At 43.7% G+C, this 17665-nt stretch overlaps 4 protein-coding genes across 8 annotated transcripts; 3 read left to right on the top strand and 1 right to left on the bottom strand.

Annotated features, from left to right (window-relative positions):
- Positions 1–100: 100 nt before the first annotated feature.
- Positions 101–8801, bottom strand: LOC148321338 (lamin-A-like). Of its 5 annotated transcripts, none has more exons than XM_088318384.1 (13): positions 8465–8801; positions 3528–3883; positions 2763–2919; positions 2560–2685; positions 2296–2466; positions 2091–2216; positions 1712–1932; positions 1371–1644; positions 1108–1215; positions 911–1030; positions 785–841; positions 475–675; positions 101–352 (listed from the first exon to the last, which is right to left on the bottom strand). In XM_088318384.1, exons 2-13 carry the CDS (start codon positions 3863–3865, stop codon positions 317–319), a joined length of 1935 nt encoding a protein of 644 aa, XP_088174510.1. In that variant the 5' UTR covers positions 3866–3883; positions 8465–8801; the 3' UTR covers positions 101–316. The 5 variants fall into 5 exon arrangements, with proteins under 5 accessions (XP_088174510.1, XP_088174514.1, XP_088174513.1 ...); XM_088318388.1 differs by having other exon boundaries at positions 475–672; XM_088318387.1 differs by lacking the exon at positions 8465–8801 and adding an exon at positions 7363–7456.
- Positions 5723–10707, top strand: usf2 (upstream transcription factor 2, c-fos interacting). Its single transcript, XM_088318391.1, has 11 exons — positions 5723–6027; positions 6732–6775; positions 7384–7490; positions 7559–7663; positions 7854–8016; positions 8117–8204; positions 8478–8522; positions 8995–9053; positions 9280–9371; positions 9508–9636; positions 9765–10707. Exons 1-11 carry the CDS (start codon positions 5990–5992, stop codon positions 9852–9854), a joined length of 960 nt encoding a protein of 319 aa, XP_088174517.1. The 5' UTR covers positions 5723–5989; the 3' UTR covers positions 9855–10707.
- A 288-nt stretch (positions 10708–10995) lies between these two features.
- On the top strand, positions 10996–15716 carry tekt2 (tektin 2). The gene is made up of 10 exons (XM_088318390.1): positions 10996–11064; positions 12632–12791; positions 12881–13006; positions 13236–13441; positions 13498–13641; positions 13717–13831; positions 13914–14021; positions 14107–14250; positions 14318–14397; positions 14477–15716. Exons 1-10 carry the CDS (start codon positions 11054–11056, stop codon positions 14676–14678), a joined length of 1296 nt encoding a protein of 431 aa, XP_088174516.1. The 5' UTR covers positions 10996–11053; the 3' UTR covers positions 14679–15716.
- Positions 15717–16350: 634 nt separating this feature from the next.
- On the top strand, positions 16351–17352 carry LOC148321335 (free fatty acid receptor 3). The gene has a single exon (XM_088278642.1). The coding sequence runs from the start codon at positions 16351–16353 to the stop codon at positions 17350–17352; it is 1002 nt and encodes a 333-aa protein (XP_088134768.1).
- Positions 17353–17665: the final 313 nt, after the last annotated feature.

Raw genomic sequence — 17665 nt, 5'->3', positions numbered from 1 at the left:
GAACAGATTTCATTCAACAAGGCGTAAAAAAAAAGATACATTTAGAACATTCTTCATGACATCAAAAGTACAAAAGTGGGTCTATTTTAATTTTTTTGGGGGGGGGGTAAAAAGTCTTAACAAGGATGTTAAGATGTCCAAGTTCTGAATGAAACTATAGTTCATATTTATTGGCTGGTGGCCAACCAATTTCCATAAGCATGCCTATCAACATAAGCGTAAATAATTTTGCAGACTACATGTAGAAAATTCTATCAAACTAGCCTAAATATATAAATGGATTGGTATGGAAAATGAAGCTCAAAGATGCAGGGCCTCACATTATTGGACAGCTCTCAATTCGGGTTCCACTCTGAAAACAAAACATAATTAATATCATAGCGGCAGTATTGCATCATTGTCACTTAATGTGTGTGTGCGTGTGTGTGTGTGTGTGTGTGTGTGTTTTAGGCCGTTTAGTTTTGATGCTCTCACCTTGCGAGGTGTGCTATTACTGAACACGTAGGAATGAGGCAACAAACCCTCTGAGATGCCGCCAGTGCGGAAGGAGCGGGAGGCTGAAGACACGGAGCTGCAGCTGTTGGACTTGTCCGAGGGGAGGCCGCAGGAGCCGCAAAGAACTGTACGACTCCGCAGATTGTACTCGCCGTCCCCGCAGGTGCTGTGAGCAACCTGCTGCGGAAGCAACAAATGCTGACTCTTTTCCAAAATATTAACCAATATAAAATGTTGCTCTCTTTTGCCATTTGAATTTTATTAATATACAGTGTCATTATAATGTTACCATGTCATCATCATCATCTTCCAAATGTGTGCGAGTGACTTTCCTCATCGCCATTTCCTGTTAAGAAAGTCAAAAGATAAATGTTGATGTTTGTCAAAACGTTTTGTCGCTTAAAAGATGTCTCACCTCCCCATTAGCGCTGATCAAGGTGGTCTGGAACTGGTCTCCGGTGCCCCAGTTGGCCTGTGTCTTCCAGACCAGGTCAGAGGGAGGATTATGGTTTCCTCCAGAACCAGCAGCCCAGATCTGGTCACCACGCAAAAGTCTTAGAAGCATCAGACACCTCGAACCCTATCACCGTGCTGATTTGAAATCTCGCTTACCGTGACCCTCTGGCCGGCTTTCAAGACAAACTTTGAGGGAAACTTGAATACAATCGGTGCAGAAGATCCAACCTGACGCTTCACCTGCCAGTTCCCCAAATTTTGATCCTAAAGCAGCAATGTAGGAGACTAAATTAATAATAATTGATAACAATGAATGAGTGAGTGACGTAAAGCATCGTCATTTTGATGAGTAATTGTAGTTACGGAACATTTTATCGACATCACTGCCCCATATTTAAGTTCGGATGATGTTAGCTTACCTCATCTGCTTTATTGCTGAGTCGGACATATTTGCCATCCTGATCCACCTCATCCACGGTGACACGCCCACTGGCAGTGGCCTGCTGGGTAACGCGGGTACGAGCCACAGCACCCCCGGCGAAACTCGAAGCCTCGCTGTCCGTGTCGTTGGGGCGCCTCCTTTTCGCGGGGGAGTTCTGAGCACCGCAGTTGAAGGATCGGGAATGAGCCGATGCGTTCGAGGAGCGACTTCCGGCCATTTTTGTCGGCGGCGGGCTTGGAGAGAGACGCAGCCTGCAAACAAACGCGGAGGCATCAGTGGCTTGTAAAGTTGTTGGAAATTTGTGTCCTGTACGCTCACCTCTCCTCCTCGCCCTCAAGCAACTTCCTGTAGGCGCCAATCTCCATATCGAGAGCCAGCTTGACATCCATGAGCTCCTGATATTCATCCAGCTGCTGCTGCATCCGCTGTCGGATCTCGGACATTTCTCTGTCTTTTTCTCCCAGGAGGCGTCGCATGGTGTCGCGCTCTCGAGACAGAGCCTCCTCCAGGTCTCTCACCTTTGCGTCGCGGGCTGCAAGCTAGAATCGACACAAATGTGATTGACTTGTTAAACACTGTCACAATGAAATGGAAAATGATCAGAGCCCAATCGGCAAAAAGCCAATCCAATGGATCAGTTAATTAAAAGTGACATCGGGTCATTCTAAAGGCCCCTGACAGATTAAACGCACTCCACCTGTTTCTGCAGCTGGCTGAGCTGAGCCGACACAGACTCCAGGCGCACTCGCGTCTGCTGGAGCTCCTCGTGCGCTGCGCCCACCAGATGGCTGCTTCGGTCCGCTGACTGACGTGCGCCTTCCAGCTGAACACAAAAAAAAAAAAAACATAGTTGAAGGTAGGTATGTAATTTGCCGATATTTTCCAGCAAGTAAAATGTTAACCTTGGAGTTGTACGTCTTCTCCAGCTCCTCCTTGTAGAGTTTAATTTGAAGTTCATGCTGGCTTCGCATCTCCATCAAGGCATCGGCCAGCTTGCTTTCAAAATCTTGCTGGTGGCCGTTGTCCAACTCCACCATGCGGGACTCATGGCGTCGCTTCACCTCGCGCAGCTCCTGTGTGTGAGGCGTTACATGAAAAATGACGCTCTCACGCCCACAGCTTCAGTTTTCATGAATCAAGCGATGTGATGATAACAGGTTTCCGACCTCTGAATGGAGGTTCTTCTGGAACTCCAGCTCCTCTTTGAGCGTCTGAATGCGATTCTCCCCATCCACCCTCCTAAGCATCTCATCCTGCAGCTGCTTTCTGGCATCGCCCAGGCTGGCGTCGAGCTGATAGCGCGTCACAACGCGACAGTTTCACAAATGTGATCCAATTCATCGGGTAAAATAGACACTTTTTAATTTACCTTGGCAACCTGCGTCTTCAGGTCCCTGTTTTCTGTCTCCAGGCTGCGCTTTTCTCCTAACGCGGTGGTCAACGACGCATCCTTGGAGTTCAGCAAGGCCTCCAAATCTTTGAGCCTCTGCAGCGCTCCTGCCAGATCCGATTCTTTTTTCGTGTTCCTGCATTGACAGACACATAAACTCACTGAAAGGCAGGATGGAAAAATGGATGAAAGAATAAGAGGGCGTTCGAAGAAAACCGGAGACTGAAGTGGGAACTGCATAATAATTTCCTCTACACCGTCAAATGTGCTATTTTGAGATGGAATTTTCTCTAAGGGGGCAGCGGGGGGGGGGGTTACGGGGATATACTTTTGTGTTTCCACTCATGCACATAACTTTTGAGCTACAGTGTTTCCAGTCTTCTCCAGCTTGCCACAAACCGCAGCTTTTGGTGTTTGGTTGCGATGCTGCCATGGCAACAGCCTGTCGCTGCCAAACACACTGGAACCATCAAGCCAATATTTATGGAAGAGTACAAGAAGCGGAGACCTCGAAGCACTGCCACGTATCGTGAGTGTGTCATTACTCTGGAGGATAAGGAGGACGGGGGGAGAAGTTAGTCATCAGGCCATTGATGTCTAAATGGTAGTTCGATGTTGAGCTGCGATGTCTTTGGGGTGTGGCCCCGGCAGCAAAGCAATTCGCATGTCAGCAAAATGTACATCGGTTATTAATAGTCCTGAGCGTCCATAATGTCGTCGCCGTTCAACTGAACGAGAGCATACCTTGCTTTCAGCTCCTTGTATTCCTCCCTCAGCTTGCCCACCTCCAGCTGCAGACGAGCACGCTCTTTGGCCACCGAGTCCAAAGTCTTGCGGGCATCCGCCAGCTCCGTCTCATAGGCCGCCTTTAAGCCCGTCAGCTCCCGCGACACCTCCGTCTCGGACTCGGTGATGCGCAGACGCAGGCCGGCGTTCTCCACCTCCAGGAAACGCACCTTGTCGATGTAGACGGCCAGACGATCGTTGAGGTTGCAGAGATCCTCCTTCTCCTGGAGACGCGTGATGCGGTTGGGGGAGAGGGGGTTGCCTGCGCCTCGGGGAGTGTTTTTTGGGGTTGCCATCGCTCAAGCTTACTTCTGCTGAATCAGAAAAGACATGCGTAAAGACTTGGGAAGTGCACAAAATGCAACCATCAAAGAAACTGAATAGAAGCAGTTCAAAGAGAAACAAGGCTCTTTTATGCGTGCCCCAAAAAAATAACAACTTACCCCTTTGATTGGTTCAAAAGAAGTGAAAATCTCAATTTTGTTGAATATTTGCGATAGAGAGATCCCCGGGTCCCTTTGTGATCACCAGCACAGTTCAGCCTGTTGCTATGTGTATACTGTCGGAATATATGTGCGTGCCCATTGGAAAGAATGAGATGGGAGGGGTAAAGAGGAGAGGTTGGCCTCAAAGTTTTGGTGGTTGCTCCTCTCCATCTCTCTTTCTGGTCTGCGGTCTGAACAAATGAGTCACCCTCTGTTGCTATTTCTTGTGATTGGAGTTCATTTCTTTTTATTTTATTTTTTTTCATTGTATGTTAACATATCCTCATCTAACTTCTCTGGCTTCTATCAGTCGACGTTCCTTTCAGTTTTTCAAACGTTCAATTACGTCAATTATATGTTTTCTTCATTCATTTCCAACCAATCTTCCGAAAACCTATTCTCACTGTCACTGAGTTGGAACTGAACCCAAGTCAGAGCATTGAACCTCTGCACTTACGGTGACTCTATTAAGTTCCATTTCCAATTCAGTAGTAGGCTTGGCCACCAAGTGTGAAATTAAACAGCCAAGTAAATTTTTTGTTTTCCGCTTATTTTTCAAAACGTGTCTGTGAACAAGACATTCTGAATTACATAATAGCTGCCCGCCACACAGAGTTACTCCGCCCATGATGAGGCAGCAAAACAGGGTGAAGATCTTCCAATCTCAAATAGACGTGTCATAGCTAAGCAGAACTGCAATGAACAATAATAAAATCCTTCTCCTGGTCCACAAATCACTGAATGGTTTTGAGTTGTGAATACATTAAAAAATTCTAATAGAATATAAACCAAGTTGGGCTCTGAGATCTGTTGACTTAGGTCAGTTAGTGGAGCCCAGGTTGCAAAGCAAATCTGGTGATGCAGTATTTAGCGGTTACGCTGCATGCAAGTGAAATAAGACGCCAACACAAGGTAAGTCAGCCTTAAGAGTAATTGTTTTTAAATCCATCTTAAAAACTACACCCTTCAATTAAGATCTTTGAGTTAGATTTGATTTCTGTCAATAATATTAGAAAACACTTTCCCCCTCTTTGCTTATAAATTCATTTCAATATTTTGTTTTTAAATGCATTTAATTGTAAATGTACCTTATTTTAATCATTCTTATTGAGGTATTTTTGCACGCTCTGCTTTGCCTTTGAACGTTTTTAGTTTGTAAATGCTTTTGGTTCAAACTGTGACGTTTTGGAATGGTTGCGTTTATGTCACGTGGTCTGAGCGAAAACCCGTATTGGATCAGGGTGATCACGTGGACAAACCCATTTGAAATAACGAGTGACATACTGTAAATGATTACAGAAAATGGATGAACTGTACTTATGTCAAATAGTTGCCATTATGAAAAGGGACAGGCATTTTGTCATAGAATCTTATCCGTAAAAAAACCCATCAGCATGACAAAATAAAATACACAACTGGAAGCTTAGAAGTCACTACTTGGATAGTAACGCAGTAATAATCACACATACGCCCAACCAAGAACAATATAAACGCTAAATGTTCAAGACTCTACTCTTTATTTTACATTGCACATAATGCAACTTTACGGCGCTAATCGGCGGCTGTGCGTCGCAAAAAAACGAGAATCGTCTTAAAAACACGCAAACATCAGCTTTAGAAAAATAAACAATAAAGGTCGTAAAGTAGCCCATCTAAAGCCCCACGAAGCGGTGCATGCGTCGGCGCGGTGCCGGCTCGCAAACAAGCGCCCCATTCGGAGGTTCGGGCGTACGCACGCACGCACACGCACGCACACACTTGCAGCAGCAGAGACGAAACGGAAGCCTCCATTTTAGCTCCCGTGGCCGCTCGCCGCCTCACGTGTCCTGGCCTGTCTGCCTCACATGACCCGTGTGTTTGTCCCCGTGATCACAGCCTCCATCTCGGCGGATCCGCGCTGTTGCCGTCGCTCGTTCCCACGCCGATCGAGCCTTCATGGATATGCTGGAGCAGAGTGTGGACAGCTCGGCGAGGTGAGGCTCGGCCCGTCGGCCGTTTCTCTCGCGAGGCTGCGTCCGAGCAAGGCCGCCATAGTTTAGACTCTTTGCAAAACGATCGTGATATATTGAAGCTGTTTGACATGCTTACTTTTACTCGCTTTACACCGGTGTTGCTTGACAACTATTTGTTGCTTCGGCAAAGTTGCATTTATATATCCGTGCGAGCATTTTATATATGTTGTTTTTTTTTTAATTTAGCGAGTGTGTAGGTTACGCTGCTGCAAGACTGCACTTGCAAGGAAACAACTTAAGAATGTTTTTTTATTTTCTGACAGCACTGTGTTAAAACTTTACCATGTGCACGTCCCGGGGGATTATAAGTACTTTATTAGGACAGAATTAGCATCGTTTTTGTGGTATTAAGGTCATTTCAATAAGACGTGCCAGCTCGAACTGCAACTAATGACCTCAACGTTTGGGTTTAGTTATCCATTAATGTTATTCCGTTTCAACATTTTAAGTTCCATCTGTTTCATTTTACTTGATTTTACTGCACTACAGTACGGTGCCGTACTTTATTTTTGTCTTAACACGCAGTTTGCTTGTCTGGCCACCAGGTGGCGCTCCTCACCGGCAGCTAGCATTGGTCAACATTTACTTGTGATGCTAGTTTCGAGCTGTCAGATTCTTTGGAGAAAATAATATATTTGTATTTTTATTGTATCCTTTTTTTGCAGTCACGACAAACAGGAATCGGACAACATTGAGCAGCTGGAGGAAGGTATGAGCTTTATATCCAGCTACTTCTATCTAATGTGAAAGTACTGCTAAACCACTTTAAGACATTTAATTAGGTACATCTAATAAGCGCACTTACTAGAATTTTATATTTTAATTTTCATGTAGACTCTCAATATGATTCATAAATGTTTGTTTTCTTTGTCCATAGGCTTGAATGTGATTTAAAATATAACTGAATACTTGTTAATATCAAGTACCCCAACTACAGTGGTGAAAATGGGATTTGTTTTAATTGAATTTTATTAATAAACACTTTTTTTTTCTTAAACATTGCATCCGTTTCTCTCAAATATAACACTTTTTACATTGTCGTTGCTGATTTTTAAAGTACAAACTGCATGTTTTTTTTTAACTGCAGCATGTAACGCAAGACATTTAAGTTATATGGTGACTCAATCTGAACACTGGTGACATATAAAATGAGTACATTGTTAATAAACGAAGAATAACTTGACAATGGTGGACATGCAAGTCAGATAGCAATATCTGGCACACCACTCCTCATCTAAACTATGTTGCGGCATGGCAAGCACATGTGACATATAGGACATGCATTACTTAACTTACCCATACGATGTGCATTTGCAGGAGAAGTCGAGGATCAATCAGCTGGGACTATTTCTGCTGTCCCACCAGCTGCGTTCCCTGACCACAATGTTCAGTACCAGTTCCGCACAGAAAACAGTGGTGGGCAGGTAAAAGCCAATAACCCCAAACAGTTCATTTGGGTGTCGTTTTCTATTTGTTTCTGCTCTCTCTGTAGGTGACCTATCGTGTAGTTCAGGTGACAGACGACAACGTCGACACAACTTCTGACGCCAGCGGGGCCGTTAGCCTCGTCTCTGCTGCATTTGCAGGAGCGCCTCAGGTTCGTCAACAACAACAAATATTACTGTGAATTTACTAAATGCCTGAATGTTTTTCACTGACACTAACTTAGCTACCATTTTTTTGTTTGTCACAGCGTTAGGGGCACCGTACACACAAATCCAAAGTCATATCGAAAGAAATTTTGTCACAATGTGATTTCAAGTTTCGATTCATTCTTTCCCTTCCAGGCTGTAATCCAGAACCCCTTCAGTAACGGGGGAAGTCCTGTCGGGGAGACAGTAGGAGGAGAGACGCGTTTTGCCTACTTTCCCGCCGCCGCAGTCAGTGACGGGACAGCCACAGCTGTGTCTGTGCAAACCACCTCTGAACCCGCAATCACACAGGGCGCAGGTGAGTTTGCACAGTTTGGCTTGACATGGCCTGCAAGCTTTAACTCGATAAAATGTACAAAAAATCAGCACAAGTGAACCTTTTTAATTATTGTATCCAGGTCAGTTCTACGTAATGATGACCCCGCCTGATGTGCTGCAATCAGCAACCCAACGGACCATCGCGCCGCGCACACACACTTACCCAGCGTGAGTACACAAATGCCTCCTCACACAATTTTTTTATTTATTAATTTTTTATTTTTAAATGACCAAACGCCCTCATTTACACATGGCCGCAGAGTCCTACATTTTAAAATTTTCTTTTTGTTCCTTTAAATATTTAAAAAAAAAACAACTAATAATCCAAACATGGTTTGTGAAAATCACAATGAACTACAGCACAAACAGAGCAATATCCATCCTACAAAATGATCAAACATCTGAAAACCACATTGTGTCCTACTTACCTGCCATCCCCAGAGACGTTGGTGAAAGCGACATGTTGCAGCATGGCAGCACAAACTGGTGAGGAGAACTTTCACATTCGAGCAAATGCTGCAACCACCTTCCCCCGCGCTGTCACTCCTGTGGTGTACAAATCAACAAATTACTGTAATCGTGTGCTGTGAGGTGTGATGTGTTTCTTTGTCCCCGAAGTGCATCGAGTCAACGTCATTTTAACCCTCACAATTTTAGTTCAAATCCTGCTTTGTCACTCATCCTCTTGAAATGTTTAGAGAATGTTAAGAGTAATATATTCAGATCTTTTAAAAATCTCATGAAGTGTTGCCCGTCGTTTGGAGGGAAAATGTAATAATCTTAACTCACTAATGAGTAAAAAAAAAAAAAAAAAAAAAAACCTTTCAACTACAACAAGCATCACTGATTGTCGAAAAAGTGTCCCGTTAACTTGGATACAAATATTTCATATAATTACAAGTAGTTAATTTTTCTTGCAATAAAACTGGAGCCACAACAAAAATGTGTGTCCTCACAGGAAGGTGGATGGTCCACGAGCACCTCGAGATGAAAGAAGAAGAGCACAACACAATGAGGGTAAAATGCAATACAATTGATCATTTTTATGTTCTAATATTTCAGGAAATAATAGCAGTGACCTTAAATCACTTAACAACAAAGCTTATTGTTGTGTTTTATGGTAGATGATTGTTAAATTCTAAACGGAAATGCTTTGCCGTTAGTCAAGTTGTTGTGAATACGCGTTAAAAAAAAAATATATATCTATCTATCAGAAGTTTACTAATTTTTCCCTTTCTTTCAGTGGAGAGAAGAAGAAGAGACAAGATTAACAACTGGATTGTCACACTTTCAAAAATCATCCCCGACTGCAATATAGACAGTAGAACTGGTGCTGTAAGTCTTAAACTAAAAACTCGTACTACCATATTAAAAGAAAAGAAGCAACATCAAATTTCAAGCGCAAACCTTGAAATTTTGATTAATAAAGACTGACTGACTAATCTGTGCTTTTTCTTTTTTCGCCCTCTAGAGTAAAGGAGGCATCCTGTCCAAAGCTTGTGATTACATCCGAGAGCTGCGTCAGAATAACCAGCGATTGCAGGAGAGCTACAAAGAAGTAGAGCGAATCGAGCTGGACAATGAACTGCTGAGACAACAGGTAATTTGACTTAATTCTCTGGAAGCCGGCAAATTCCCGTGTCGACTGGCTTCAATTATGAAATCATGTCATCTGCTGTTGGCGTGATATTCCGAATTATCCTCACGTGTCTCTCTTGATGTTTCCAGCTTGAGGAACTAAAGAGCGACAACGCGCTGCTTCGAGCACAGCTGCAACAGCACGGCGTAGAACTCAATGGAGACTCAACGCCTCAGTGATAAGCGGACTGGGCATGTGTCGAGTCGCAAACATGCGTATTCCCACTCACCTGAACAATACCAGGAATGGAATAACCTCATGTGGCTACTCCCATTGAACATAAAGTGGGCCGGTGGCCTACTGAAGGACCACTGACAGACAATGTCTCCCTCCATATGCTGCTGGTCAATGGCTGACATTTACTGAGTAGCCCAATGAACCCCTCACCCATGCTTCAAGGAGAGCGACCTCGGCGCACCACCACACTTGCACAAAGCTTTCTTTTACTGTAATTTATAATCCTGCCACTCCTCCCAGCTTCTCACCCTTCTTGGTGTATTTTCTTTATCTACCAAATGTAATAGGAAGTACCACTCACTTTTTTTTGTCCTTTTAAGTTATAATATATTTCCGAAGTCAGCACAGTTAATTATTCTTTTCAGCCAGTTAATCAGTAAAGCAGTTGTGATGGTGTTGGTTTTATTTTAGCACAAGACCTAAACAAGGTTTAAACCTAGCTCAGGTAATTGGGGTAGTGCACTGGCATCTGGTTCGCAGATTTTACATATAGATTATATTTTTGGGGAATTTTCTTTTTTTTTTGTTTGTTTGTTTGTTTGCGGGTGCAATGGACAGATAGCTAAGACATTGTATTGTGTGGATCCGATTTATTTGGGCATCACATGTAGGAGTAGGTTAGTATAGTTTTCTTTCTGTCACTGAGTTTAATGAATGTGAGGGTTCATTTGGAGACCCGCCTGTGTTTGGCCTCATGGACATATTTGTATGTGTTGACCCACCTCTAATCAAATACGCAGCAATGTTTGGGACCTTAGCGGCTAATCGAAGGCAATAAACCGTGAGCATGAATGATCTGATAGTATTTGAGATGTGAGTGGTCATGGCCATTGTGTCTCAGCAGCATGGAGTGGTAACTATGAGCACGGCAAATTGTGATGCGACAATAAAAAGAAACTGTTGCTTTCAATAATGTCATGTATTGCAAACCAACCGAAACAATCAAATGATTTATGCTACAATTAATGTTTTACTTTTTTTTTCATGTTTGACATTCAAATCAAATTCGGTGACGTGCTACTTGGAGAAAGTACGCGTGACGTTATTTCAGTCATGTTGCCTTGTTGCCTAGAGATGAAACGAGCCGTTGCTATGGAAACCATTACAGCAACAACCAGCACGCACCACCGAGGTGGCCGCGATGGAACGTTGGTGAGTAAATTTAAGAAAAAAAACTTACATCACATTAATGTTAAATCGGTCTGAATCACAAAGATGTTAAATAAATTTAAGGTAAATGCACACATTAAAAAAAATGTGTTCCGTGGGTTTGCAAATGACAATGTTGACTAGCAAAACCTACAGCTGCACAGTATGAAGTAGATTCAATGCGAGTTGTGTTACAAACTCGACTAAGGAGATCGTTCCGTTTTATTTGGAACTTGGGAGAAATGTCTATTTTTTTATTAATTTAAATTTTTTTAGTAATTTAATGCTACACTGTGTATAATCAAAATTGTGCATTTCCATTTTGGCCAAATTGCGCACGGACTATCGCACAAAACCGAACGTAAGCATTTCTGTGTAAAGTTAACATTTCTACTTTTAATGACATTCTAAACATTAAGCAACTGGATATAAGTGGATTTGTAACATGTAACGTGTTCGTAAATCGTTACTGGTTTGCGACCTCAATGCGCAGATTCGTCACAATTTACAATCTGCCTCGCCTCAGAGGCCGCGGTGGGGAGTAATTAATTAAGATTCCATTGTCACAGCAAATTATTGTCCTGGGAACACTTTATGTCACGAAGTTACACCACTCAGGGGAAAACACCTTTCCGTTTTTTTTTTTTTTTGCACACTATGACGAATGATGAAGTCACTTTGTGGAAAGTGCAGCAGCTCGGGAAAGGCTGGAAAATAGTATTAGTAATAGTATTTTTCTACATTTATGGGACGAAATCAACGTTTATGGAAATCACATCTTGTTTTGTCAGAATTTTTGCTCTGTCTAAGGGCGTAAACCTAAAACATTAACATTCATTGAGATTAAATTGTGAGATTGTAAATTATTGAAGTTTGGTTAAAATATCTGACCTATACTCTTAAATTACAAAATAAACACATAAAAATACTGATAAATACATGCAGGATATATTTTTTGTCATTTTATGCCTCCTCTATTTGTGCCTCATCCTGTAGGGTTAACCAACTTTATTTTTTTTAATATTACGACAAACTATTAAACCAGAATGTTACAAAATTGTACTAAACGAACAATTTAGGCTCAATTGACTCCTCAGTGTACTAAAGTAAAGTGGAGTGAAATCTTTGCTGCTTTTGTTGAACACAAATTTATTTTGTCACATCAATGACAACAGTTGGATACACCTATAAACTATCATGACATTTTACTTAACAGGATTGAGACCAAAGAACATAAAGCCCAAATGTATAACATTTGAAAATGTAGTATTTAAGTACCATCCAATGAATTATCTTTAATTACTCTGCACCTGGTCCTTCATTTAAGTGTGTATTGTGAAGTCAGGCGTAATATTACGCAAATATCTCTATAAACTAAGTCATCACAACCAATAAGATTTTAAAAACTTGTTTTTCATGTCTGAGCAAGACGGTGCTCTAATGGATAGCAAGTCTCCCTCAATTTTCAGGTTGGAATCTCAACTCCAACCTTCCTGTGTGTGTGTTTTTGACTGGGTCCTCCCCTCCAGCATATCCCAGATGACTAACTCTTTGCATATCATTGACTCAGTACCATGACCAAACATCCGGAGAAGCCCATCGTGCACTACGGTGTGCCAGAGTGGTGCAACAACAACGAGCAGCTGTCTGCCACCGCAGCGCTCGAGCGACATCTTTCCAATGTGATCCGCCAAGAGAGCAGGTCACTCCGCAATGAGACCAACTGTAAGGTGGGTCCTCGTTGCCGTCACTTCACATGCACTTTGCACAAAGTGTTCATTTTTTTCCCCTCTTATTGTCCTGCACTATTACCCCACAGACTAACTGGGATGAAAGCGATACCTCCCGCATGTTGAGGGATCGGGTCTGGGAGGTTTCAAGATGCAAGGATCTGCTCGTAACCTGCGCCAAGCAAGTAGATGACGAGATTGAAGCACTGACACTGGTAATCTCCTTTAGAAGATGATCAAATTTAATAATAAATCTAAATTGCGAGAAGGTGACATGCGATAAGGTCAAAATTAACTGCTTCAGTGAAGATTGAAAATGTATTTCACATTTTACGGGTGGGCCGACACTCGTCAGACCCAACGCCACTGAAAAGTCTATTTTTCGTAACGTCCCCGTTAAATGCAACACCATGATAACTTCAGCTTGACTATGTGTTATGCAAGTCTAAAACCCGGACCGAGGAGACCCTGGCTGCTACAGCCGTCCCCCACGACGTCACCACGGAGAGCCTGACCCTTCGGGAGGGACGGCAAGGATTTGAGCTCGTCAACGACCCGGTGGAAAAGCAGTTAAAACAAGAAGTGCATGTCATCGAGAGAGCGCAACAAACCCTGCAGCAGCTCATCGACCAGGCGTTTGAACAGCTCTGGTAAGATTACCACTTGGGAGTTTCAGTCAATATAGCGCAACTAATTCACGTTACAGTATTTTGCAGAAAATCCGACAGCAGCTGACTGCTGACCTACAGAACAAAGTGGAAACTCTGGATATCGATAATACTTGTCTGGAACTTACAATAACGTCATCCCAGATCTCCCTGAAGCCAGATCCTACTCGAATACCTGCGGGGTAAACAACATCTGTCCAGCCATCATATAATGTATTTGTAAAAAAAAAAAAAAAATTCCTTCTCATTATCTGTAGTACGTGTACACCATACGAGTGGATCAAGTTCACCCAGCTGAATTTAGCTCGTGCCCGTGAAGCAATGCAGATGTCCGAGCAGATGAGGGAGCACATGAGTCAGACCAGAGTCAGCGTACGTGCGATGAAACCGCAGCCGACCGCTAAATGTACGCAGCATTTGGATCTAACACGCTTCACGTTTCCTCGCCTTCTAGCTTCAAAATGAGTTGAAGACCCAACAGAGAGCCACAGAATTCGCCCTGCGCAAGCGCAATCACGAAGAGCAACAGGCTTGTCGCGAGCTTGAGTGGCAACTGAAAAACGTGAGCTTGCGTGATACTCACAAGAGATTGTTTTAAAAAAAAAAAAAATAATAAATAAATAAATGCATGCGCTGTCTTCTTGCAGACTGAAGGAGAGATAGCGGACATGGAGAACGACATATTCAAGTTGGACGCCGATCTGAAGGCAAAGTGGGCACCGCTGAAGCTGGCTCACACCAGACTGGAGAACAGAACCTTTCGGCCCGGCATGGACCTCTGCAGGGATGAGGTGGACATAAAGCACATCTTCAACTTAATTTTGTTTATCTGACTATGTCTTTCCTTCCTGCACTCAGGCGCAACGTTGTCTTGTTGATGAAGTCAATCAACTGCAGGCTACGATTGCCATTCTGAAGGAGAAGCTGGCTGAAGCTCAGTGAGTTCGATATTTAGCATCATGCTTTGAGCATTTATGATTGTGACATGGTTAGACACACAAAAAAAATATCTTTCAGGCACTCGTTACAGCGATTGAAGCTCCATCACAATCAAATGATGCAAGATCACGCCAGGAAACGTGCCTCGTTGGCCCTGGAGGAACGTTGCATCAACATCCGCGACCGCCTCATCCCCATATTATACGCCGATGACACCCCGGTGCCGCTGCTGCTACTCACTAGCTCGAGCGGGAGGAGCATCAGGCATCTTGAAGCCTGATGATTTTTTTTTTCCCCTCTTGAATTCTATTAATCTTCAAATATTTTTTTATAGGTATAACAAATCTTGAATTCCGTAGCGCTATCGACATCTTATAGGATCTTTTTCGCCGTGTTTGAAAATACCAGTGTGGTGTGTTAAAAGTGACAAGTGATGTGATTCATCTAAATAGTTTTTTTTTTTTTAAGCCTGCTATCCAGATTTTTCTGGCATCCGAGTGTGCGCATAGAAGGCTCACGTTTGTGTTAAGGTCGTTACTTTATATGCCGTTATCTTTAATGGCTTTGTTTGGCTTCGTCATAATGTTTGACCATCTGACGCTGTTTACGGCATGAGGAGAATAATGTGAACCCTGACACCCACGTATACACTATCCATAATAGTTATATGCGGGTCGGGAGAAACAGGGTAGACAGAACTGTACTGTATTTAAAAGCAGAAACTGTGAAACAATGTTCGCATTGGATTTTAGGAGATGGACCCGATGATGTGGTCGGCAAGTGAATTTATTACTGATCACTGTCACAACTTTCAATTTGGTTCCTGCTACTAAAAAAATGTGATAAAGATAATGCTGTGACACCACAATAAATTTGACAAAATCGATAAATTCAGCAAAACAGATTAAACGTGTGTTGTGACTCTAGTTTGTGCCAATCACTTTAGCTACAATATGCTGGTGCTGCAGCTTCAAAATTGAATATTAAAAATAGAAGGGGACCCAAAACACGTACCTGTTGAATGCCAACATTACACATTTTCATTCCATTCCAGTGTGCCGGTGAGTCTTGTTTATGGGTTTCCCACTGTGAACAAACAGCATGAAAGTTTATTATTCAATTTTTTTGAAATTTTAGGGGGCGCCAGGCAACCTGCATTTGGCTAATAAGTCAACAACTAAAAAAATTGAGTAAATTGAATTAAAATGAGAGAGTTCAGAGTCAACAAACGAGTGAACCTCGCAGTATTTTGAAAACCTACAAGGATTTTCTTGAAAAAAACAAAACAGTTCTTGTTATCTGCCGGTGTTCGCCAATAAAATGCCTCCACAACAAATCAGCATATTTTCTGCTCCATTTATTTTGCACCCACGCCTCTGTCACACTCTTTTCCACAAACACCCATTTACGCTTGACCATAAAACCATGAGATGCGTCTTGTTGTTTTGCACCGCAAAGCTTGGCCAGACTTTTGACTTGTACAAACAAAAAAAAAGTAAAGTATTTGTACTTCACTACTTCCCACCACGGCTCCTTTTATGACTTGACTGAATGGCCCTCCAGATCATTTAAAGCGCCTCGGCCTTCCAGAGATGACCGTATGCAACCCTCGATTATTCTGAATCATTTCACTTAAATGTCCAGATGCTTTCCACTCCACTGAGAGGGCAATTATGGTGCCTGCTAAATGTCAGATCCTTCCGCATGAGTGCGTTCATCTTCTGATTGGTATCTCGCACCCATGATGTGGCGTGCGACAACATGCCTCACTGCCTTCGTCGCCGGTATCTCAGTAAGGCCGGTCGCTCAATGAACGACTGCCTCCCTCTCCTAAATGGGGACTTGATTTTTCAGACGACAAATGCAAGTCGCGTATCGCTAACAGATGGCACGTCCTTGCGGGATTTCCTGTTCCTGTTCGTCTCAGTGGTGTCGTCCCAAGCGTCTCCACGATGCACGTGGCCGTCAAGGACTGCTTTGCTCTCTTTGTCTACTCCTTCACGTTCGTGCTGGGCCTTCCCGCCAACTTTTTCGTTCTGTCCGTGTACGTCCGCAAAGCCCGTAAGCACGGGGCCACGCCCAACGTGGTCTACGCTCTGAACCTCTGCCTGGCCAACTTGGTTCTTGTGGCCTGGTTTCCCGTCAAGGCTTTGGAGACTTTGCTTCAAGACTGGCGACTCCCGGCTGCCGTGTGCCCCGTTTATAGCTTCTTCCTCTTCTCGTCGCTCTACGGGAGCTGCCTGTTTATCGCGGCGGTGACGATGGGACGCTACCTAAGTATCGCCTTCCCTCTCGTCTATAAGCGGTACCGGCGGGCTCGTATCTCGTGCTTCATCAGCGCAGCCTTGTGGGCCTTCGTGCTGCTTCACCTCGGCGTCGGCCTGGTGGCGGAAGGCGGCGCCAACTTCGTCTCCGTCAAGGACGACGCTATGGCTTGCTATGACCATTTCAACGCCTCCCAACTTGCCGTGCTGATGCCGCTCCGTCTCGAGATGGCCGTGGTTCTCTTCCTCCTGCCTCTGGTGGTGTCGTCCTTCTGCACGCTGCGCTGCGTCACCCTGGTGTGGCAGTCCAACTTACGGCCCGTGGGGAAACGACGAGTCCTCGCCGTGGCGCTGACCACGCTGGCTGTGTTTGTGGTTTGCTACGCTCCCTACAACGCCTCGCACGTGGTGGGCTTCGTGTCGGGGGAAAACGTCGAGTGGAGATCGTACGCCATGCTGACGAGCTCCTGTAATGTGTTCCTGGAGCCCGTCGTCATGTTGACGCTGTCGCCGGCCGCATCCAGGGGGATGGCGGGGAGAATTTGCGGAGGGCAAAGCAGATTCAGTCGGAGTGAGGGGTTTCGACATCATTGCACCACTCCAAACACTGTGGCTAATATCAGGTCGCCTGCCACAATAACCGAGGGGAGCCAAGCTGGCGTGGATGTGCCTAAACTGAGTCAGGAATGAGTTGACTTCGCTGACTGTCTCATTCTTAGAAGGCATATTCAGTGGACACAAGTACTACTTACCTAATGCTAAAACATAATGGAAAACAGCATGTATGTGGTAACATATTTGAACACAAACTGTAGACCAACACATGCAGACAGACAATTTAACAATACTCAAATGCATATATGATTTATCCTCTGCAAAAAAAAACATTTTACTGATGCTTGTAGAGTCAATTTAGTTGGAAAACTCTTCTTCGACTGTGGCCAAGTCACACCCGCCAGAATTTGATTATGTTATTACTGTATCTTTTTACAAAATACAATAT

Source organism: Idiotropiscis lumnitzeri, chromosome 16, assembly GCF_059441095.1.
Source record: "Idiotropiscis lumnitzeri isolate Australia: NSW breed Sydney's pygmy pipehorse chromosome 16, RoL_Ilum_1.0, whole genome shotgun sequence".
Lineage (NCBI taxonomy): Eukaryota > Metazoa > Chordata > Actinopteri > Syngnathiformes > Syngnathidae > Idiotropiscis > Idiotropiscis lumnitzeri.
The sequence above is the reverse complement of the archived record's forward strand: the minus strand, read 5'-3'. Positions and strand labels throughout refer to the sequence as shown.